We start from the raw sequence: 22,355 nt of genomic DNA, 5'->3' as shown, positions 1-22,355 counted from the left end.
GCGTCACTCCGGCCCACCTGCCCGCTCTCATCCCTAAACTGCTGGCTCCGTCTCCCCTGCGCCTCCGCCCAGAGCCCCAAGCGCATGCGCAAACGCGCCGTCGGACGCGAGCGAGGGCGCAGGCTCAGGGCGCCGCCTCAATAGGTCTCCGCCCCCTTTACCCCCCTCCCCCCCCGGAAGGCGGCCTCCGGCTGGTGCGCAGGCGCCGCGGTAAGGGGCGGGTCCGCGCGGCTCCCGGCGCTGGTTCTCGCGAGAGGCCGGTCCGCGATCTCGTCGCTCCCCCTCCCTGCCCTCGGCCTCCCGGGCTCCGGCTGCAGCGTCAGCCTCGGGCGGGCCTCCCTTGCGGCGGCGGCGGCTCCTCGGCCTCAGCCCCGGCGCCTCTCGGCGCCCCTTGGCCCCGGTCCGCAGCGACGCCCGCCCTCGCCGCCCCGGTGCCCGCCTAGGCCGCGGCCGCAGCCCCGGGCTCACGTCGGCGCCGCCCGCTCCCGGCCCGCCCCCTATGGGCCCCGGTTAGAGGTGCCGCCGCCGCCGGCCCGCGGAGCCCCGATGCTGGCCCGGAGGAAGCCGGTGCTGCCGGCGCTCACTATCAACCCCGCCATCGCCGAGGGCCCGTCCCCCACCAGCGAGGGCGCCTCCGAGTGAGTGGGCCGGGCTTGGCCGGGTTGTGGAAGGGGAGGGGGTCCCCGAGTGGTGAGATCGGTGGGAGGGGGGGAGGGTCCCTGAATGCTGAGGTCGCGGGAAGAGGGTCCCTGAGTGGAGAGGATGGGGTGTTGGGCCCTGAGTGGTGAGTGGGGGCTGGGAGGGGGGTCCCTGAGTGAAGAGGTTGGGGTGGGGGATTCTGAGTAGTGAGGTCGTGGCAGGAGGTCCCTGAGTGGAAAGGATGGGAGGCAGGGTCCTGAGTGGTGAGGTCAGCGGGAGAAGGTCCTGAGTGGAGAGGATGGGGTGTTGGGGCCCTGAGTAATGAGGTTGGAGGGTGGGGGGAGGTAGGGTCTGAGTAGTGAGGTCGTGGGGTAGGCGTTCCTGAGTAGTGAAGCTGGGGAGAAGGTCCCTGGGTAGTGAGGTTCAGCTGCAGGATCCTGGGGGGGTGGGGGAGCCACCGCCTCTGGGGGCTGGAGCCTTGCAGACGCTGAGGCAGACGAGGGGACTTGGGGGACAGAAAGGAGCATCTGGGACCGTGGGGGTTCAAGGTAGCAGAGTCGTATTGTGTGAGGGGCACGTGCTCGTGAGGTCAAGCCAGGGTGACCCCTTGGCCACAGAACAAGGCCCCACTCCTGTTCCCCACGCTAAAGAGAGGCAGGGTGGTTCCAGAGGCCCCTAGCTGGGGTCTGTTTGCTGTGCCTGTGTTGTGACCCAGTGGGAACCAGGTGTGATGGGTGAACTGCATGTTGGGCACCTCTCGGGGGACTTGGCACTCTGGGCCCCGGGGGAGGGAGTCTTGGTGGCTGTGTGTGCAAAAGCTGACACCTTTTCCTGGCTCTGAGTTTGCGGCTCGACGTGGGGATGTGTTCCTTACTTTCAAAAACCTACTGCTGCTGCTTCTCGCAGGAGAGCGCCTTCTTCATACTCCCTTCTCTGCCTCTTACCGTGGTTTCTGATTTCCATCCCTTCCAGAATTCCCCCGGTAGAGGAAGCCAGCCATTGGAATTCCAGTGTTTTTTGTTTTGTTTTGTTTTTTGTTTTTTAATAACCACAGCTGAGTTGCTATTAAATTTAAAATGGATTAGGGGCGCCTGGGTGGCGCAGTCGGTTAAGCGTCCGACTTCAGCCAGGTCACGATCTCGCGGTCCGGGAGTTCGAGCCCCGCGTCGGGCTCTGGGCCGATGGCTCAGAGCCTGGAGCCTGTTTCCGATTCTGTGTCTCCCTCTCTCTCTGCCCCTCCCCCGTTCATGCTCTGTCTCTCTCTGTCCCCAAAATAAATAAAAAACGTTGAAAAAAAAATTTTTAAATGGATTAATCAGCTGACTCCAGAATGCATTTTAGGTATCACAGGGCGATGCCAGAGACCTGGCAGAGTCTGGCCTCGAAAGCTGCCTCTTTAACTCTACGGGAAGGAGTCGTGTCGCGTACGCTCATTGCTTGGTCTCCTCTCCTCTCTGTCCATCGGTCCTTCTCAGCCATTCCTCATCCAGGTGCTTGTTAACCAGGCATTCAGGGAGCACCTGCTCAGGCCCAGGGTCCTGGCTCGGGGCCGTGAGCAGGGGCTTTGCAATCGCGCAGGACACGGGTTTGATTCCAGGCACTGCCACGTCCGTGCACTGTAACCCTCAGGCAAGTTACTTAACCTCTCTGAGCCTGTTCCCTCCTGCGTGGGCCAGGACTACAAGATCCCCGCCTCCCAGGAGGATCTGGAGAACAAAACAGGGTAGGGTTTGCAAAGCTCTGATACCCAGGGGCAGGCAGCCCCCTGCCTTCTAGCAGCTTCTTTGCAGTACCGGCCCAGATGGCATTGCCCGGCCAGCCGCAGACCATTCGTTCCCAGCCTGTGCCCCTTTGCTCAGGCCTCTGAGTTCCAGGCTCGTTGCGGTCAATTGAGGGATTGGAAGGTTCCTGAGAAATTTCTAGTCTCCCTCTTTCATTCCCTGTTTGAACCCCTCAATGAGGTCTATGGGGGCGATCAACCTTGGCTTAAAGGCCATCAGAAATTGGTGGGGGCGCCCGTTTGAGCGTCTGACTCTTGGTTTCGGCTCAGGTCATGATCTGAGGGTCGTGGAGACATGCATTGGGCCCCACGCTGAGCACGGAGCCTGCTTAAGATTCTCTCCCTCCTGCCCCTCCCCTGCTTGCTCTCTCTCAAGCTTGTGCTCTCTGGCAAAAAAAAAAAAAAAAAAAAATTGATCGCCATGGGACCCCTGAGGTGGCCCATTCTCCTTTAGAGACTTTTCTCAGGTACCTCCCTGTCTGGTTCAGTAAGCCCCTGACCACAGCCAGTATTTGAAACGTGGCTTATCCAGATTCAGGGGAGACGGAGTAGTTAGTATCATACGCGTTCCAGATGCCAAACACTTTATTTTTTTTTTAAATTTTTTTTTTCAACGTTTATTTATTTTTGGGACAGAGAGAGACAGAGCATGAACGGGGGAGGGGCAGAGAGAGAGGGAGACACAGAACCGGAAACAGGCTCCAGGCTCTGAGCCATCGGCCCAGAGCCCGACGCGGGGCTCGAACTCCCGGACCGCGAGATCGTGACCTGGCTGAAGTCGGACGCTTAACCGACTGTGCCACCCAGGCGCCCCGATGCCAAACACTTTAAATGAAAAAGAAGAAAATAAGTATTCGTTAATCAGTTCGTATTGATTTCATGTTGAAAATTGTATTTTTTTATTTAAAAAAATGTTTTTAATGTTTATTTTTGAGAGAGAGAGAGAGAGTGAGCAAGCAGGGGAGGGGGCAGAGAGAGAGGGAGACACAGAACTTGAAGCAGGTTCCAGGCTCTGAGCTGTCAACACAGAGCCTGATGTGGGGCTCGAACTCGGGAATGTTGCAATCATGACCTGAGGTGAAGTCGGATGCTTAAGTGACTGAGCCCCCCAGGTGCCCCTGGAACAGGAGTTTCTTTCTTTCTTTCTCTCTCTCTTTCTTTCTTCCTTTCTTTTTTAATTTTTTAAAAATGTTTGTTTATATTTGAGAGAGGGAGACACAGGATCCGAAGCAGGCTCCAGGCTCTGAGCCGTCAGCACAGAGCCTGACACGGGGCTCGAACTCACGAGCTGTGAGCTCATGACCTGAGCCGAAGTCGGACGCTTAACTGAGCCACCCAGGTGCCCCTGAAAATTGTATTTTTGGTGGGTTAAGTCAAACATGTTAAAATTAATATTACCTGGTCTATTTTTAAGGTATATTTTTTAATGTTGCTAAAATATTTTTAATTGCACACATCTAAAATAAAATAACTTGCATGTGTGGCTTTTATTCTTTTTTTTTTTTTTAATGTTTATTTTTGCGAGAGCACAAGTGGGGAAGGGGCACGGGGTGGAGGCGGGTGCACGGAATCTGAAGCAGGTTCTAGACTCCAGGCTGTCAGGGTAGAGCCCAAGTCGAGGCTTGAACTCACGAACCATGAGATCATGACCTGAGCTGAAGTCGGACACTTAACCGACTGAGCCCCCTGGGTGCCCCCTGTTCGGTTTCTTTTGCACAGCTCTGTGTTAGTCCTCGTGTGCATTGAGCTAATGTCTGCCCACCTCTTACAGGGAGCTGCTTTTTACTCCAAGATGTGGTTTAAAGTCAAGGCATTAGTGAAATTACCTTATTGTCAAAATCCCTTGGAAAATTCCTTGAATCGCCCAATAAAGTGCCGAGTGTGTGGTTGGTTGTTTTACTAAGTGGCTCCAGGAATGTTTGTGTGTATAAATGCTTCATGTTCAGAGCAACATAACAAGAGCCCGTCCTCGGGGAGGGGGTCGTGTCCTCTGCACAGTACTTGGGTCTGATCTGTTCCCGTGTCCTTCCAGCCACGCACACGGGGCCTGGCATGCGGCGGCCACACGGTGAGCCTGGCTGGCCCAGGTCATCTCTCTGTAGCGTGCATGTCCTTGGCTAGCCCTTGCCCTTGGGGTCTTTGCAGAGCAAACTTGGTGGACCTCCAGAAGAAGCTAGCAGAGCTTGAACTCGACGAGCAGCAGAAGAAACGTCTGGAAGCCTTCCTCACCCAGAAGGCCAAGGTCGGAGAGCTCAAGGACGATGACTTCGAAAGGATCTCGGAACTGGGGGCCGGGAACGGCGGGGTGGTCACCAAGGTCCAACACAGACCCTCCGGCCTCATCATGGCGAGAAAGGTAGGTGAGAGGCGGTTGGCGAGGGCGGGCCCTGCACCCCTGCGCGGGGCAGCAGCGTGTGGTGGGGCAGGCCTCTGCTTTCTGATCCGCCCAGGGCACTTGGGCACTCGGGCACTCGCCCAGGCCCTTAGCGAGAGCCGGCCCGCTTGGGATGCGGAATGCCCGCCTGCCTCGGGCTGCCCTTCCTTTACCGACCGCTGCCTTCCAGGACTTCAGGTCACGTTCCCAGAAACATCCGGACTGGGACAGACCGGCTCCCTCTTCTGGGCTCCCAGGCCACGGTGCAGCCCCCTGGCTAGGTGGGCGAGAACCCTCCCTGAGAGATGTAGGGGTGGAAAAGAGGAGGGTGTGACCATTTGGGGATTGGTGACTCCTACACGCATAACCGGGGGACACAGTCTGTGTGATAAATCGCTCAGCTCATACAGGCATAGCAAGTCAGCCCTCTCTGGAAGCCCGTGCCCCGGTGGTTCCCACCTATGTTCTCAGAGACCCGAACGCCCCGTGCCCAGGTGGGTCTGCACGGGTCCTGCCTTCCCTGGGTTCGCCGCGCTCCCTTGCCTCTGGGATTTAACATCGTCGCTCTTTCTCCTGCCCCCGGAGCACCGCTCTCCCTCCTGAAACCTATTTCTGTCCCCTTCCCGCAGGCAGCCTTTTCAAAACCAGAGCAGCCCCGGAAGTCTCTGGTCTGCCGTCACCCAAAGAACAGGGGATAAAAAGGCAGATGTGAGATTCAGGGGGCGGTGGGGGGGGTGGGGACTGAGAACAGACAGCTGGTCAGAGTTGGCTTGAGGCACCAGAGAGTGCTCCCGGGCCAGCTGAGCAGTCTCCTGGGACGTGCCTCATGGTAAGCCTGAGCCTGGGAGCTTGTCCACACCTTTGCGGACAAGCCTTCGGAGTACGATTCGGGAGCTTGAGCCTGGGGCCCGGATGAGTTCTGCCGCACGGCCATGGTGCTCCCTTGTGAGGGGTGCTCCCCCGTGACGGGTGAGCTGTCGCCGTGAGGGAAGTGGGGTGAAGTCCACACAGGCACTGCCGGTCTTAACAGCTTCCCACGCTTCCAGAAGTCCTTCAGAGTAAAAAGTTAAGAGAAGAACAGGTCTAACCTACTGGGGAGCAGACCTCCAGTTTTGTTCCCCGTAGATTGTGGCCTCTCAGTCGTGTGGGCCCCGTGTGGCTGCCCACCCAGCACCGTGTCGGAGCGGAGCTGTGCCCGCGGGCACTTGGTGGACGCTTGGAACAAGAAGGCCGTCCTCGCAGCCAGCGCAGTTCGGGGCTGCGATTCCACGGGCCCAGGAGCTCTCTCTTAGCCAGTCAGCAGAGGTCGTAGGCTCTTGAATCCCATCCGGAAGCCCATTTCACACAAGAGGCCGGTTTGTTTTTATTCAGCTGGGGGCGTAGGCGGGAAATTGACACGCAAAGCAGTTTTTGGGAGACCGGCCTCAGTCGTTCCCCGCCATTACCCTGGGTGGATCCTGAGTCCCCGCGTGCTGGGTCTGAATGCCATGCTTTCTGAGTACAGAGCTTCTCAGATATGCAAATGCAGCCCTGCCAGCCGGGCTGGAGTTCGAGGGCCAGGGTGGGCTTCTCCGTGGGCCAGCATCCTTTGTCACCCGCGCGGCTCCGGTCCATTTGATCGACGGAGGTGGCGGGGGGGGAGTGGAGGCCGGTTACATAAGCCCCGAGTGAACTGGTCCGGACTTTTACAGTCACACTTGATTGTGTTTTCTTGGCCGAAGCACGGTGTTCCGACCCCTCGTGCCCTAGGAACCAAACCTGCGTCATTCAGGCCAGGAGAGTCTGCAAAGAGCCATGTTGGTTCCGTACGTGCCTCCCTGGACTGGTAGCGGACGAGTGAGTTTGGGCCTTGTGTTTGTGCGGCCCCCGGGCGCCCGCTTGCCTCCGCGACGGAGGTTTGTGGCCTCTGTAAGGCCACATCGTGGGACCAGCTGCCATCTCTCAAGTGCCCGGCCCACGGCCGAGCCAGCGTTATGTTCTGGTTTAAAAGGAGCAACAGCCCCACTTTACACACGGGCAGCCTGACGCTGGGTCGGGGCAGCATGTGAATTGGCTGGGGTGGGCCCCTCTCAGACTGGCCCTTTGCAGTCAACCCCGACTTGATGGGCGCTATCAGCTTGTGGCGTCCAGAATTTATTTCCGCCCTATCTCTAGCTCGCACCTCCTGGCTCCCCATCGTGCGGCGGAGATAATCGCTTTACACCCCGAGATGGTTTGGTGTTGGGTTTGAATGCGGAGCTCCGGCCTTATCTAGTCCTTGGCGTCTGCGTGACCCCAGGGCAGTGGCGTGGAAAGCGTGTGGTGTTGGTGTTGGGGAGCCTGGCCCCAACACGGACTTGCCCGCCCACCAGCTGAGTGCCGCCGAGAGCAGGATTTAACCTCGCGGCACCTAGACCTGCCCCTCGGCCCTCCTCCCACCGGGCTGATGTCGGGAGTTGTGAACGCATGTGCTCAGAGACGTGCCCCTCGCTCCCCGCTCCAGCTTTTCCCCAGACGAGATGCTGGCAGGCTGGCTCCTAACTGATCTGGAAGGCGCGCTCTACAGTCTCGTTCGCCCCCGCGTTCTCTCTGCAGCGTCCTTCCCGAAAGCCTTTGACTTACTGTGGCCTTACTTCACGTTAAAGGCTCCAACCCCAGGCATCCGGGGTTCCGTCCAGTTGTGCCCCCTTCTGCCCACTCTTCCTCTTCTGTGAAGCCCGCAGAGTTCTAGCTCTGCAGCTCGGTCGTTCATCTGCGGCCCCTTTGAAGTTCTCGGTCGAGAGCCGCACCGTCCACGGCAGCCGCCCCGGTCAGCCTTGGCCACAGAGCCGTCGGGACACGGTCGGTCCGGCCGAAGTGTGCTGTCCGTGCAGGGAAGCGCGTTCTGGGTTTCAGGGGCTCGGGGTGGGGAAAGCTCACGGATTACGTGTTGAAACAGTAATGTTTTGGTGCATTGCATTGAGTGAGAATACACGAAAAACTCTTCTCCTCTGTTTTCCTTGTACTTTTCCAACATGGCAGCGGGAGGGTTTAAGACGGAACATGCGGCCTGTTCTGTGGGGCAGCGCTGGCCGCCATCAGCCCGCATTGCTCATCCCTCGGCCTCAACCAGGCCCTCTTTCTGGGCTTTTGAGAGGAGACCGCTGCCTCCTGGGTAGACCGCCGCGCTCCTTTTCGGAGCCAGCGTGTCGCGAGTGTCCCCGCCGGGCAGGTGGTCCTGCAAAGGAGAGAGTGTCCCCGAGTCCTCGGACGGGTGGCCGCAGGGGCGGGGCAGTGCCCAGGCGTGCGGCCAGAGCTTGCCCCCACAGGTGGCAGCGACAGTTCCCCGACTTTGCTGGGGAAGGTGAGGGGCACCGGGCACCGTGCCACTGCGACCCACCAGTCACGGCCGCCAGGGTCATCGTCACAAGCTGACGCCATGTGCCACCCTGAACTCCACAATCACACCTTCCTGGTCCCCTCAGTCCGCTCTCTGTCCCCCCGCGGAGCACCCATCCCCCTCCATATCCGGCCAACTCTCACCTGGCCTTCCAGGCCTGGGGAGCCTCCCCCAAGCCAGTTGTCTCCCCTGCTCCCTCCGAGCGGGTCTTTACCACTCCCTCTGCCCGTCACAGGGACCCCATGCAGACGTCTGAAAGGCTCAGACACCCTCGATCTTTTTCCGCCTCTCCCATTTCTCTTGTCCTGTCGCAGTGGTCAGGGCAGCTGAGATCCTCAGTGGCCAGGACAGGGAACCACGGCCTCAGCTCTTTCCCCGTGGGCATGGCTCTTGGCGCTCTGTCACCTGCGTCCTACGTCTCTCCAGATGCTCCTTTGGTTTCTCACCTTTTGAATCTCGAGGTGACCGTCCCCTCTGCTGACTTAAACTCAGGTGAAGGGGAGCTAGGACCCTCGGGTGGTGGCCCGGAGCTCCCTCCGTGTGGGGATGCGGGACTCCAGAGGCAGACCCCTGGCGGAGAAGGGCGGAGGTCCCGGGCCACCCTGGGCTGGGTCCTGGGCTGGTGCTTTGGGTGACTGGGGGGGAAGATTCCTCAAGATTCCTCTTACCAGAGCTCCCCTGTAGCCAAGTGAAAATGTTTGCTCCGTTGCGGTTTGCTTTAAAACAGCCTTTCTGAGATGTACCTTACGTGCCACACCCTTTGCCCTTTTGCGTGTGTGTGTGTGGGGGGGGGTTGGCCCCACCTCCCTTCCTCCACTTACCCTTTTTTTATTTTTTTAAATGTTTATTTTTGAGAGAGAGAGAGAGAGAGGGAGACACAGAGTCTGAAGCAGGCTGCCTCCAGGCTCTGAGCTGTCAGCACAGAGCCCGACGCGGGGCTCAAACTCCCGAACTGTGAGATCATGACCTGAGCCGAGGTCGGCCGCTTAACCGACTGAGCCACCCAAGCCCCCCCCCCCCGCCCCCACTTACCCCTTTGAAGTATATGTAATTCAGTGGTGTACATCCACAGACCTGTGCATCTGCCAGCACCATCTATTCTAGAACATTCCCTCTCCCCAGAAAGAAACCCCATCCCTGTCAGCAGTCACCTCCCCGGCCCCCACGAGCCCCCTTCCCGTCCGTGGATAAGCCTGTTCCGGACGTTTCACACACGCGGACTCACACCCTTTGTGGCCTCTCGTGTCGGGTTCCCTCCCTGAGCGTCGTGTGTTCGGGGTCCGTCCGCGGGGCGGTGGGGGTGGGCGCCTCGCTCCTGCTGGCGGCCGAGGGACGTGCGCGTGCGCGGTGGATGCACCTGAGTGAAACGCGTGTGCAGTGGACGCTTGGGTGGCTTTCACGTTCTGGCGATCGTGAGTCCCGCGTGAACGCAGTGTGCGAGTTTGCGTGGACGTGTGTTTTTGGTTCTCTAGGCGCCTAGAAGTGCGTCGCTGTTTCGAATGCTGTGGCGAGCACGTCGGGGGCAGGGCTCCAAAGCCCCCTCGTTGCGGGTGCCCCTCCGAGGCCCGGTCTCGAGCCCCCTTCCCTCTCCCTCGCAGCTGATCCACCTGGAGATCAAGCCGGCCATCCGGAACCAGATCATCCGCGAGCTGCAGGTGCTACACGAGTGTAATTCCCCGTACATCGTGGGCTTCTACGGGGCTTTCTACAGCGACGGCGAGATCAGCATCTGCATGGAGCACATGGTGAGTGCGCCCTGGCGGGCGGCTGGGGGTCCCTGCCCGCCACCCTCGGGCCCGTGTCCTCAGACGCAAAGCACCGTTGTTTCCAGGGTCCTTCCCGAGATGCCCCAGGCCGGGTCGGCGTGTGCGCGCAGGTCCCGTGGTTCTCTGCCCCCGTTCCGGCCTCGCCTCTCCCCGGGTGCGTGGCAGGAGCCGTTCCCTGCTGGCACACGGCCCGCCTTGTTTTCCCCACCGGCCGTGTTCCGGCAACGGCGCGTGCCTGTAAGGTGGCTTATTAAACACTCCTTGATGGTGGGCACGGGCTGACCCCGACCCGTCCCAAGCCACAGCGAATGAAATTCCTTACACGAGACGCGGGATAAAGTCCCGAAGCTGAAGTTGCCGGACCCAAGGCGTCCAGCAATCTCGATTGATGTTTCCTAGGTGCCCTCTGAAGAGAGAGCTCCGTTAAAGGCGAAACCCCGCTCTGCCCCCCCAGTTCAGGCCTGCGGAGTCAGAAGCTTCGGGGTGGAACACGGGCACCTCTCTCGTTTCAAACCACCATGGCTGATTCTGACGAGCCCCCTTATTAAGAAACTGTGGTCTTGAACGTCAGAACTGGGTGGGATCGGGTGTAACAAAAGCAGAAGTGGTCAGAGCTGAGGGCCCTGGGAGGAAATGCTGCCCACCCTGTTCCGAGCCGAATTCGTCAGGTGTGGGGCTGTCTGCCGCCCGGCTCCCCGGGCCCTGGCCCTGTGGGGCCCTTGCAAAACCAGGATGCTGTGGCCTTAGGCACGGCGGCTTCGGTTACGCCTCGCAGGCGTGCGCCGTCCCCTCCGACGGTGTTGTAACGCGGGCAGGAAGTGAGTTTCAGCAAGCGCCCGTGAGGGACGCTTCGTGAGCGCTCGTGGTGTAACCGTGCCCCAGACGGGGTGCTGCAGGCCCCAGGCCCCGGGTCAGGCCGCGCCCCGCCCGCCGGTCGCTGCCAGAGAGAGCCAAGGGCAAGAAAGGTGGTCGAGGCAAGCCTCCGCCTCCCCTCCCTGCTGCCCCGGAGCCACCTTCCCTTGCAGAGGAGGCCCCGCGTCCCGCCTCGGCCCCCTGGCCCCGCTTCTGTTCTCGGTTTCCTGCTGAGGCATCTGCGCCCCGGCCACACGGAGAATGGGCTGCAGTGATGAGGGGGAGGGGCAGGGATCCCGGCCGCTTGCTCGCTCGTCCTCTACACATTCCTGGTTGGGTTCTTTCGGTTTGCTTTTATCACGAGGGCGGGAGGGAGCTAGAGCGAGCGTGTAGCACCTGTGAGAAGACGCGGTCAGGTGAGGCCCGCGCTCCCCGCCTGCCGCGGGGGTTACCGTGCACGAAGCCAGGAGGCCACCGGTTTTCAAGTTTCGGGTGAGCCCAGAGGAGGGGGCGGTCTGGGCAAGGAAGGCCTGGAGAGAACAAGACGACAGCACAGTACCCGGGGCGGGGGGCCGGGGGGTGGCCCCCAGCCCACTGCCCTTCGTGGTGTTTTCATGTCACACGATCCCCTCCAGAGCCGCATTCCCCAGGGCTTTCTGTCTCTCCGTCATTCACTCGTGTGCCATATCGGGCGACAGCCTGGGGTCGGGCGTCCACGCCACCGCTCGCCTCTTAGCGGCATGGCTGGGGACGAGGCTCTCGCCTTCCCCCCGTAGAGCTGGGGGGCGGGAGAGCCAGCCTTCCGCCAGCACCTGGAGCCGAGGGCGGGGGGCGGGACTATCTGCGCAGGTTTGCGTGCGAATTGGCTCCTGTGTCCAGCCGGGAGGACTCCGGCCCCCGCACGCAGGGATGGTCTCCCCTGGCCGGCCCATGAGGCGTGTGGGGCCTAGAAGCAGCGGGCCGGTGGTCTCCTGGTGGCCTGAGGCTGTCGCTGGGGCCACTCCGGGCACGGACCCCGCAGACAGCGGGTACTTTGGGGGGCAGCCTGCCGACTGTTCACAGGCACCTCTTGGTGTTTCCTGGGGTCTAGTCAGATCTGAAGTCACACCTCCGCCCGGCAGGGAGAGGAAAGGGTGATGATCCCCACCCAGGCCGGGGACAGAGGTGACTGGGCGACAGGGCGTGTGTGCCCCGAGCACGAGGCTCCCTGAGGAGAAAGTACACGTAACGGGAGCCGTTTAGGTGCATTTGTTAAACTCCATGTTTCCCCGCGCATGGGGATGCCTATGCAGATACACAGAAAGATCTGGAACAATAGAAGTCACGCTTCAGGGGAGGCCAGCGGACTCTCCAGGAGATTAGGGGGTGACGTGCCTACAGTTGAGGGTTTTATAAGGAAAGTACTCCCATAGCACCTGCTTGATCAGGGTACAGTTCCCAGAGCATTTAGGACACCTATGCATAATGAAAGTGTGGGATGCTGCACACGCGTGAGATTTGGGGTCAGAGACACCCAGTTGTGCTATATCTCTGCCACTTCCTGTCAACGTGATTTGAACGATTTACACTTAGTGCAGACCAGGGGGGTCTCATCCGGGACTGCTCTTGCCCCAGGGGACACCGGGCCACGTCTGGGGACATGTGTGGGACACGTGTGGCCGGCAGGACTGGGCAGTGCCTGGCCTCCCGTGGCCTCTGGGGATGTTCCCCCCGGACATCCTCATTTATAAGCCTGTGGTAGGTCCGTGACAATTAAGAATGAAAGGGGCTGCGTCAGGAAGCAGGGTTATGGTTTTAAAAGAATTTGTTTTTTGATTCTTCTAAGATTGGTTGATACAGGAGAAAACAGGAGGGCTGGAAGGAACGCCCCCGCCCTGCAGACAGAGCTGGCTGAGCCAGGACGCCTGGTCCCGGGGGTGGCCGTCTAGGCACTCGAGAGTCATGTGCAGGTTGTAGAGGCTTCATCGTGTATCGGGTTTTCTAGAACTTCCCACCCCTGGCCTTTCTCACCGGGCACGACTCGGGTAGAAGTGCTGGGGATACGAGGCCCCGGCACCCCTGGGATTTCAGGCTCTCCTCCCCGCACCCCTTCCTCTGGCTTCGAGGAAGCCGCGTGGCTGTAGGCGGCCCAGAGCCGCTTGGTGGAGACCGTACCGGCCCGAGGCTGCCCAGCGTTGAGCTCAGATGCTGGCCCCCCGCGCGTGGAACTTAGTGGGTCCATCTAGCGTCCCAGGGGACCCAGTGGGCATTCCTCAGAGCCCCACCTAGGTTTGGTCTCCAGGTTTGCTGTCCCACAGCCTGCGGGTTTAAGGCCATGACTGGGTGGGGTGAGGTGGGACTCAGACTGGCAGGACCTGTGCCCGTCCTCCGAAGGCAGGACGTATCTGCGCACAGCGGCGAGCACGTGACAAGGCCTGAGGGACGGGGGCCCGGGAGCTGTGGGCAGTGGTGTTTCTCCTGTGCCGGGGCCCCCGGGCCCCCGCTGCCCTTTTGCCGGGTCTGCCTCCGACCTGCAGGAGGAGAACCCAGCCCCAGAAGCTGGCTGCTTCCCTCCGCCTGCTGCCAGGGTGGCGAGCTGGGGAAGGCTGAGTCCTGGGCCTCGCTTTCTGGGAGGATGGGCCGCCTAGGACGCCGGCCGGCACTCTCGTTGCTTCCTCACTGGATGGGCTGTCCCGAGGCCCCGGAGGTGACAGGGACCGGAGGGGGTCCCTGCTCTTGACCAGCGAGTCGCGTCTGGCTGTGGTCTGGCCTCCGTGTCCCGTGGAGGAGATTGAGCTCCAGCTCCTGGGAAGCGGGGAAGTGCTCCGCCGTCCTGCCTGCTTCCCGGTGTCCCTCTGGGACTCCTCCTCTGCGCCGCAGGCCCCGCCTGGACCACCGCTCAGAGCCGGCTTTCTCCCCTCTGTGCCGACCCTAGGACGGCGGCTCTCTGGACCAGGTGTTGAAGGAAGCCAAGAGAATTCCCGAGGAGATCCTGGGGAAGGTCAGCATCGCGGTAAGTGCGAGGGCTCCAGGCGCACTCCCCCTGCACCGACACCCCCCCCCCCGACCCCCCAGGGCCGCCGCACCCCTGGGGCGGGTGCGTGCACCCACTCCCGGCCCTGGGCTCCGCACGAGTCTATTCTTGTCCTGGCCCCAGTTGGAGGTCCCCGTCTCTGGCAGCCGAGGGGCTGAGCAGGTGGCACCTCTTTGCACATGAGGTGGAGGGACGCTTTCCTGCCCCGCACGGGCCTTGGCGCCCCGTGGGTGGTACCCCACAGTGCTGTCCTCACGTGGCGAATTAGCCGTCGGTCTGCGGGGGGCCTCGGTGCAGCCCGGCACGGAAGCTCTCAGCAGACGGTGCCCGGCAGGCTGGCGAGCCCCTCCAGGCAGTGGGGGCGGGGCGTTGTGGCCGTCCCTGCCACTCTTCTCGCTTGTCCCAGCCTCACGGGGGCTCCTGAACCCGTCCCAGTCAAGTGGCCCCTCGGGTCTGCCCGAGACGCCGCCCTGCTCACCCGCTCCCTCCCTCCCACCCCGCAGGTTCTCCGGGGTTTGGCGTATCTCCGGGAAAAGCACCAGATCATGCACCGAGGTGAGCGGGCCGGGGCGTCTAGGCGGCGGGCGGGCCAGCCGGGCCGGGCCCCCCTCACCTGCCGCTGGTTCTGCCCGCAGATGTGAAACCGTCCAACATCCTCGTCAACTCCCGAGGGGAGATCAAGCTGTGCGATTTTGGGGTGAGCGGGCAGCTCATCGACTCCATGGCCAACTCCTTTGTGGGAACTCGGTCCTACATGTCTGTAAGTCTGTCAGGGAGCCTGAGGGCGTCCGTACCCTCCCCTCTCCTGTCAGCTCTTCCCCGTCTTCCAGAAGCTTTTCAAAAGCCTGCAATTCTCCGTCACACGCTTTGTGTTTCTGCTGGGGTCCTGCTTTCCGTCCAGACTCTAGCGACCTTGTCCTCTCACTCGGGGCCTTCTCTGGAAACACCTGCCTCGTTCCTTTCCGCCAGCATCAGAGACTAAGTGCAGGGCTGTGGTCAGTTAGAAACCGGCCCTCAGGTGTCTTCAGAAACATCTGGGGGTCTCGGGAGCAGACTCTGAGAAGTTGGTCTTGGGGTCGTAGCAGAGTCTACGCTCTGCCTCTTCGCGGGCTGGTCATCCTTTTCCAAAAGTGCCAGAGGTTCGGGTCTCGAGTGCTGTTTCAGCCCCGGCTGGGAGCCTCGCTGTCCCAAGGCGGTGGAGCGGGGGATGGAATTGCCTTCTTTGCATGGCCGGTCTCTGGAGGGTGGCAGGGCCGGGATGGGGACGCTAGGGTCCAGCTTCCGTCTGGGCGTTTCTTTGCTCCTTCTCCCCCGACAGCCAGAGCGGTTGCAGGGCACTCACTACTCGGTGCAGTCGGACATCTGGAGCATGGGCCTGTCCCTGGTGGAGCTGTCCATCGGAAGGTACCCCATCCCCCCACCGGATGCCAAGGAGCTAGAGGCCATATTTGGCCGGCCCATGGTTGACGGGGCAGAAGGAGAGCCTCACAGCATCTCACCACGGCCGAGACCCCCTGGACGCCCCATCAGTGGTACGGCCTGAATCTGGAACTTTGGACTGGACGGGCAGGGTTACCCGTCCAGGGTATCCCGGGGCACCTGAGGCTTGTGGGGACGGCCCCCCAGACCCGGTCCTGTCCCCCACGGGGTGTCCTGGGCACCTGAGGCTCATGGGGGCGGCCGCCCAGACACGGTCCCATCCAGGGGCAGCTGCACGTGTTAACCAGCTGTGGGGCATCTAGAAACTAACCTCTCAGCCAAACTGTCATTTGGGTGGTTTTTCCAGCACTTTATTCCGGAAACGCTCAAATGTAGAGAGCGGCCCACGGGGATTGCCCAGTGAGCACCCATAGGCCCACCGCCTGGACTTTGGGCGAAGGCCCTGCCGTTCGGAAACCGAGACTGACTCAAGTCGGACCCCCTCGGCTGGTCTGCCGGATTCAGTCCCGACACGCAGCACAGGAGGGAGCGGGAGGCTGGGGGGCGCGGGGGGCCAGCTGGGCTCCCACAGGACTCCCCGTACCCGCGGCGGTCACCTGTGCGGTGGGGGGCTGCCCAGGGCCAGAGAGCTTCAGGCTGGCCCTCTGGCCGCTTTGGAGGGGCGAGGGCGAAGGGTCACGGCAGCGTAACTAGGAGACAGCGCTCAGGGCTCTGCTGTCTTTCTTTTCCTTAAGTCAGGTGACAGGAAGGGAGCGGAGGGAGTCTGGAGGCGTGTGCCGTGGACAGCGGCTGGCCCGTGCCTTTGCTTCATACCAGCTTTACAGAGAGACGTCACACACCGTGTGACTTACTAGCTTAAGGGGTGCGAGCCAGTGGCCGTCTGTGTCTTCACAAGGCTGTGCAGCCGTCACCCCTGTCTGGTTCCAGAACGTTCCATCACCCTGAAAAGAAGCCCCGTCCCCGTCAGCCGTCACCCCCGCCCCAGCCCCTGGCAACCACGAGCCCCCTTCCCGTCCGTGGACGAGCGCGTTCCGGACGTTTCACACCCGCGGACTCCCAGCCCGCGTGGCCTCTCGTGTCTGGGTCCCTCCCTGAGCGGCGCGTGTCCGGGGTGCGTCCGCGGGGCGGCGGGGGCGGGTGCCTCGCTCCGGCTGGCGGCCGAGTGTCCCTGTGTGTGGCCTGTGTCTTCGCTGCCCACAGGCGCTGGCACTCCAGCAGCGGTTTGTGAGCCCGGCTCCTCTCCTCTCCTCTCCTGGTGCCAGACCCAGGGGGTCCGGGAGTCTTGGTTTTCCCCCGTCTCCCGCCCCCGTGTGTGTCCTCGGGCCCTGGCTCCGTCCCTCCCAGCACCGACTCCCGGACGGCATCGCGGGCACTCCGCCGAGGCCCCGTCCCGGCAGGGAGAAGCCGCAGGGGGTGTCGTGCCAGGCCGCCTCGGCCTGCCAGCGCCTCCCCCGGCCCCAGCTCGCGTGCCCGTTTCAGGACAGGGGACAGGAGGCGAAAGTCCAGCGGCCAAACCTGGCCCTGGCCAGCTGGGCCAAAGACAAGGGTCAGCTACCCCCAGCCGCTCATCCGTCCTGGGCGGCGTCTGGGGCCTGATGCCGCCTTCACCCGCGCCTCCGAGCGAGGTCACGCTGCCGTCCTTGCTCGTGGTCACCCCCCACCCCCTGCCTGTGCGCTAGAAAGCAGGGGCTGTGACTTTGGCACAGCCTGGAGGCAGCACCGTGCCAAATGTGTGACTTCTCAAAAAACACTCCTGTTCGTTTGGGCGTCTCGTCTTGTTTTGTTTTGTTAAGTCACGGGAGGCTCAGAAGAGAAGCCGCTTTGCCAGGGAGGCAGGCGCGGTAGCCGGGGGCACGGCCAGGCCGCCGCCTCTGGTTCAGGCCGGCGTCGGGGGGAAGGGTGGTCAGCGGACGCCCGCCTCACCCCTGGGTCTGTCTCTGCCCCTGCAGGCCACGGGACGGACAGCCGGCCGGCCATGGCCATCTTCGAGCTGCTGGACTACATAGTGAATGAGGTGCGTACCCGGAGCCCCCGGCCCGGCTGCCCGGGGGCGGGGTAAGCCGTTTGGCTTGGATTTGCCCGCGTGACCCAGAGGAAGGAGCTGCAGGCACAGACCGGAGCTTGTCGCGGGGGGCAGGTGGCGGGACCGCTTCCCTCATACACACGAGTGAGCCGCGGGCACGGACGGGGGCGGCTCCTCGGGCCGGGAAAGGGCTGAGTAGGGCCTGACCCCGAGGCCCGCCCTCCCAGCTCGGTCAGGCCACCCTTCCTGGGCGTCGCGTGGGCCGCGGCGTGTTCTCGGTGGCCCTTTTGAGTCAGGGCGGAGAAACAGGGCGGCCAGGCTGCCTGAGGCCCTGGCTCGGTCCAGGGCTGGGCGTCCAGTGAGCAGCTCAGAGCAGGGTCGGTGATGACAGAACAGGACGGGCTGGCTCTGGTGACACAGCCCTGCACCTGGCAGCCACGCCCGGGCCCAGTGAGCACGGCTGTCCTCCCACCCCTGCTGGGTTTCACCGGGACCGTTGGCCCACAGCCTTCCCTGACAGGGGCTTAGCCCCACACACAGCTGTCCCCACCCAGGCGCCTGTGTCCTGGCTTCCCCAGCTTCCAGGCCCGAACCTGGAACGAGCTGCCCCCAAGGTGCTCCCAACCCCCCGCTGGAGACAGGCGGCCCAGACAGTACGACGCACATCTGTAAAGTGGGGGTGGGCCATGTCCTTTCCCCCCACAACCAGTTGTGATCCTGAAGCCAGACCTTTCCAAAGAGAGCCCTGAGGAGCCTGGCCGAGTTGGCAGGGCGGGTGGGGAAGCCGCTGGAAGACGGGGTGGGGAGGGGTGCCTCTCTAGCAATGAACATGAAAGGACTGGGGCCAAGGGCGGTGCCTTCTGAGGGTCCCCGAAAAGTGCTGTGCTGTCCCCGCGGACGCGGGACTGGCAGGCGCCTTTCCCCGTGATTCCAGAAGCATCCTTGAGCATCTAACCCCCACCTCTCTGTCCGCCCACAGCCGCCTCCCAAGCTGCCCAGCGGTGTCTTCACCCAGGACTTCCAGGAGTTTGTAAATAAATGGTAAGGTGCCACCGCCTCCAGCACGGTCTCGGGGCGGGCCGGGGCGGGATGCCAGGCCGCCAGGGGCCCCGCCTGCCTCCCGGGTTGGCCGCCCACACCCTGGCCACCGACCCAGATGTGCACTTCCTTCCTGGTCCGGGGCCGGGCCCCTCTGCTGGGACCGATGGGCGCTGCCGGTGGGTAGCCGTGCCTGGGGGGCACCTGGAGCTCACCCGAGAACCCAGATGGGTTCCCTTTCGAGGCTGCTGAGTCGTGGTATCCAGCTGGTGGCCCCATCTCGTCCCCAGAGCAGACGAGGATCACGGGCCGTTTGGAAATGATGCCATTCCCGCCTCACCTTCCACCAGCAAGCACCTCCGTTTCCTAGCCTCTCAAGCCCGTAACTGCCCCATCTTCCACATGAGCCTTCCCAGTCGCTTCCTGGCAAGTGGCCACCTTTTCTTGCCGCGTCAGCCCGGGCCCGGGGCGCGCAGGCTCCAGAGCAGGAAGGGGGCTGGGAGCCGCCCCTCACCCTCGGGGCCGTCCTGCACATCAGGATGAGCGGGCCGGCAGGGCGTCCCACACAGCAGCACCCGCTCCTGGTGGCAAAGCCACCACTGGCCCTTTGCACGACCGCTGGCCAGCATGCTGCAGCTCAAATCCAGTGACGTGTCAATGCTTCTGTACCCGTTGCGTTTTCTTTTGTGTTTGAACAGCCACCATTTGGCCTCAGGCTGTTTTGAGCAACGGTTCTTAGGGGCAGTTCTGCTTTTCTGAAGGAAAAAGTTCCATTTTGACACTGGGACTCCCAAATTGGGGACGTTCGTTAGCAGTGTAGCCGCATTGCCGCTGGGCCTGACGGAGCGGCAGCGGGGGCGTCTCCACGGCCTCGCCCCATCCCTCTTGCCCTTCCGTCCCCGGGGGTCGTGCCCTCCCAGCAAGGGGGAAGCAGAGCAGACTCGGTGCCTTGCTGCATCCAGGCTTCGGACCGGCCAGGCGTGGGGACCGGGCTGACCCACCCCGGCTCCGCACGCGGGTCTCCGCGGCCGCCGGCTAACTGCCCTGCCTTGTCTTCCCACCCCCTGTCCTCCTCTCCAGCCTCATTAAGAACCCAGCGGAGCGAGCCGACCTGAAGACGCTCACGGTGAGTGAGGCCGCGGGTTCCGGGCCCCGGGGGCGCTCCTCGGGGCGCGTGTGGGTCCCCTGCGGGTCTCCTCTGCTCCGAGCAGCCGTGGCGCCCTTGGCTCCCGGAGGAGCGGGATGGCCCAGCTGTGCCCGTGGTCGGGGTGTCCGCGCCTGGGAGTGCCGGGGCCCTCACGCTTCTGTGCGGCTCCCGCCTTGGGCCTGGCGGGCCCCACAGATCGGGGAGACCCGAGGGCCGCCGGCCTCCCTGTGCGGCGTCCGGTGTCCTCGAGAAGCCAGGTGGGCGTCAACTCCCCTTCCCCCCCGGCAGGGTGGGGGCGGGTGGGGCTGCCAGCCCGTTGACCTGGGGCATTTCTGTCTGTGAATTTGACCCCCTCTGTGGCCGGGCCTCCTCACCCACAGCCACCCTGCCAAGCCTGGGGAGGCCTGCTCTTCAGACGCGAGACCGGGAGGGTCACACCTGCTGGTTCTCGGTCTCTGGTGCCGAGCGTCCAAACACGAGCGTCTCTCAATTATCGCAACGTGGTCTTTCCAGTAAGGGAGCCTCAGCCTTCCCGCTTCCTCCAGTTAGCCTCCACCTCAGGACCTTTGCAAAGGACGGTGCTTCTCCCCAGGGGACGTGTCCCGGGCCCCTCTCAGCTGGCCTGGCTGCTTCCTGGGGTCTCGCCTCAGCCCCTCTTCTGACGTGTCCCCAGACACCTTGCCCAGTCCCACATCCTCTATTCGTTCTGGTGACGACCAGCGTCTCCTGGTCGTGGGCGCCACCGAGAACGCCAGGCGGGAAGGCTCTGTGCGCGGTGACTCTTCCGGAAAGTCTTCCGACGCGGGAGGTGTCCCAGTGACGTGTGTTAGAGGCACGTGTGACGTCACAAACGTCTGTTCGTTGTAAGATACACGAAAATCTGTGAAATAGAGAAACTGATGGATGGCGGGGCCCCCGCGGCGCCCCCCGGGACTCTCTGTCCCACTTACACCCTGCTGTGGGACCGACTTTTTAACTTCCCTTCTCCCCCGTTCCTACCCCCTGCCTACAGGGCAGGCAGCAGCTGGGGGTCCGGGTGTCGCGTGAGGAGACCAGACCTGCTCCCGTGGACCCCAAGCCCCCAGGACCCACCCCTCCCAGCACGGCCCGTGGGGAAAGCGTCGCTCACCCCCACCCCCACCCCCCGGCCTGCAAACCAGGAACCTCGGGTACTGAGCTGTCCTGCGCAGGAACTGCCAGCCGCGTGCAGCTTTCTAAATTACTTGAACCGAAACAGAAGGCCTGGTTTGGCTCCTCAGCCACAGGAGCCACGGGTAAAGGCCTCGGAGCCTCCCGTGGCCAGTGGCTGCCGCAGCAGACAGAACGTGTCAGGGACTTCACTGTCCTCCCAGAGGCCCCTGTGGCTCCAGATGAGACGTTCTCACCCAGGGGTGACCCTCCCCGGGGGACACGGGGAGGTGCCTGGAGACGCTCGTGGGCGCTGGGGCCTGAGTGCCGCTCAGCCCCCCGCGGACGATGCCAGGGGAGCCGCAGCGCCGGGGGGGGGGGGGGGGGCACCTGGGCCCGAGTGAGCGGGCGCGGAGCGGCCTCCTGCCCGCGTCCCGGGCGCATCCGGACGGCCCGCTGGGCCGGGTCGTTGACGGGCTCCTCCTTCCCTTCCAGAACCACACCTTCATCAAGCGGTCCGAGGTAGAGGAAGTGGACTTCGCCGGCTGGTTGTGCAAAACGCTGCGGCTGAACCAGCCCAGCACGCCCACACGCACCGCCGTGTGACGGGGTCCCCCGGCGCCCCGCTCTCCCCCGCCCGCCCGCCTCCCGGGAGGGCGGCCCTGCTCCTGGCGTCTTCTCAGACCTGCTTCCTTAGGTTCGAAACAGAACAGGGAAAGAAAAAGCAAACTGTGCCCATCGTACTTGTTCCGTTTGTCCCGGGGCGTCAGCCCCTGGCCCAGTCCCAGGGCGGGAGAGCCGCCCGGGGAGGCAGCGCCAGCCCTGAGCCCTCCGCCCGCCGCCCACCGCCCACCGGGGGAGGAGGGGGTGGGGGTGGCACCGGGAGCCGGCCTCACTCTGTTCCCAAGGGATGCGGCCTCGGGGGGGCCTCTGGACACCGGCGTCCTTCACCGGACAGGGAGGGGCGCCCCCGCCCCCTCCCCCCGACGCCCAGCACCGTCCCTGGAGGTGGCCGTGGGGTCGGCCCCTCTGCCCTCCCCACCGCCTCTTGTCACTCAGCGTCCCGTGACCTGCGCCTCAGGAGGGACCCGCTCAGCCCCGCCCCGTGCTCAGGAGACAGACACTTCTGGCTTCACGGCAGTGAGCCGGCACCCGGCAGAAAGGATGTGGCGGGTTTCCAAGCTGTCGGCGGAGCCAGCAGACGAGGCCTGTGCCGTCCCCGAGCCTGCGCACCGCCAGATGCGACCAGGTGGCTCCTCGTGTCCCCTCCGCTTTCCCAGATTCGGGAGTGACTGCCCAGGGCGGGTCACTCGGGCCGTCCGCGGGGTCAGCCGCAGCCGCTGGGAGAGGGAGGTAGTCCCAGTTCCTCGTCCGTCGGGGCCCGGCCGCGCTGCCCCTGGAGCCGCTTCTGAGACTTTCTGTCCTCGGAGCCCCGGAGAAGACGGAGCTGGGAGCCGGGGGCTCCCCTGGACGCTGCCCGCGGGCTGGGACGAGCCGACGCTCAGCTTCGGGGAATCGCAGGAGGAGCCCTCATCTCCTGTGGACACCAGAGAGACGGGTTGCTGGCTCCTTCGACCGGCTTTCAGGGTCCTCCACTTCCCAGATGCCCCAAAGTCTCACCTGGTCGGGAGGAGAATAAAGATAAGCGGAAGTCGACCCGTGTCGCTCTGTGGGGCCTGGTGGGAACATGGTCAGCATCCGGGCAGCGGGCGTCTGACCCGCGGCCTCTGTGGCCTTGTGTCGCACACGCCCAGCCCGGGTGCGGCCGGCCAGCCCCCATTAACGGCTTGCCCTTTT

At 63.1% G+C, this 22,355-nt stretch overlaps 1 protein-coding gene across 1 annotated transcript; it reads left to right on the top strand.

The window, feature by feature from the left end:
- The first annotated feature begins 275 nt into the window (after positions 1-275).
- MAP2K2 (mitogen-activated protein kinase kinase 2) lies at positions 276-22,214 on the top strand. The gene is made up of 11 exons (XM_047828226.1): positions 276-638; positions 4,565-4,775; positions 9,750-9,896; positions 13,684-13,761; positions 14,286-14,337; positions 14,418-14,542; positions 15,101-15,314; positions 17,172-17,236; positions 18,225-18,286; positions 19,364-19,409; positions 21,054-22,214. The coding sequence occupies exons 1-11, from the start codon at positions 547-549 to the stop codon at positions 21,162-21,164; spliced, it is 1,203 nt and encodes a 400-aa protein (XP_047684182.1). The 5' UTR covers positions 276-546; the 3' UTR covers positions 21,165-22,214.
- The last annotated feature ends 141 nt before the right edge of the window (positions 22,215-22,355 follow it).

This window comes from Prionailurus viverrinus, chromosome A2, assembly GCF_022837055.1.
Source record: "Prionailurus viverrinus isolate Anna chromosome A2, UM_Priviv_1.0, whole genome shotgun sequence".
In the NCBI taxonomy this organism is placed as follows: Eukaryota; Metazoa; Chordata; class Mammalia; order Carnivora; family Felidae; genus Prionailurus; species Prionailurus viverrinus.
The sequence above is the reverse complement of the archived record's forward strand: the minus strand, read 5'-3'. Positions and strand labels throughout refer to the sequence as shown.

Excerpts from the sequence above, each read along its gene's own strand:
- MAP2K2 (XM_047828226.1), top strand. The coding sequence starts at position 547 with ATGCTGGCCCGGAGGAAGCCGGTGCTGCCGGCGCTCACTATCAACCCC. Across the intron at positions 639-4,564 it reads ACCAGCGAGGGCGCCTCCGA|AGCAAACTTGGTGGACCTCC; the intron begins GTGAGTGGGCCG and ends GGGTCTTTGCAG. Across the intron at positions 18,287-19,363 it reads CAGGAGTTTGTAAATAAATG|CCTCATTAAGAACCCAGCGG; the intron begins GTAAGGTGCCAC and ends CCTCCTCTCCAG.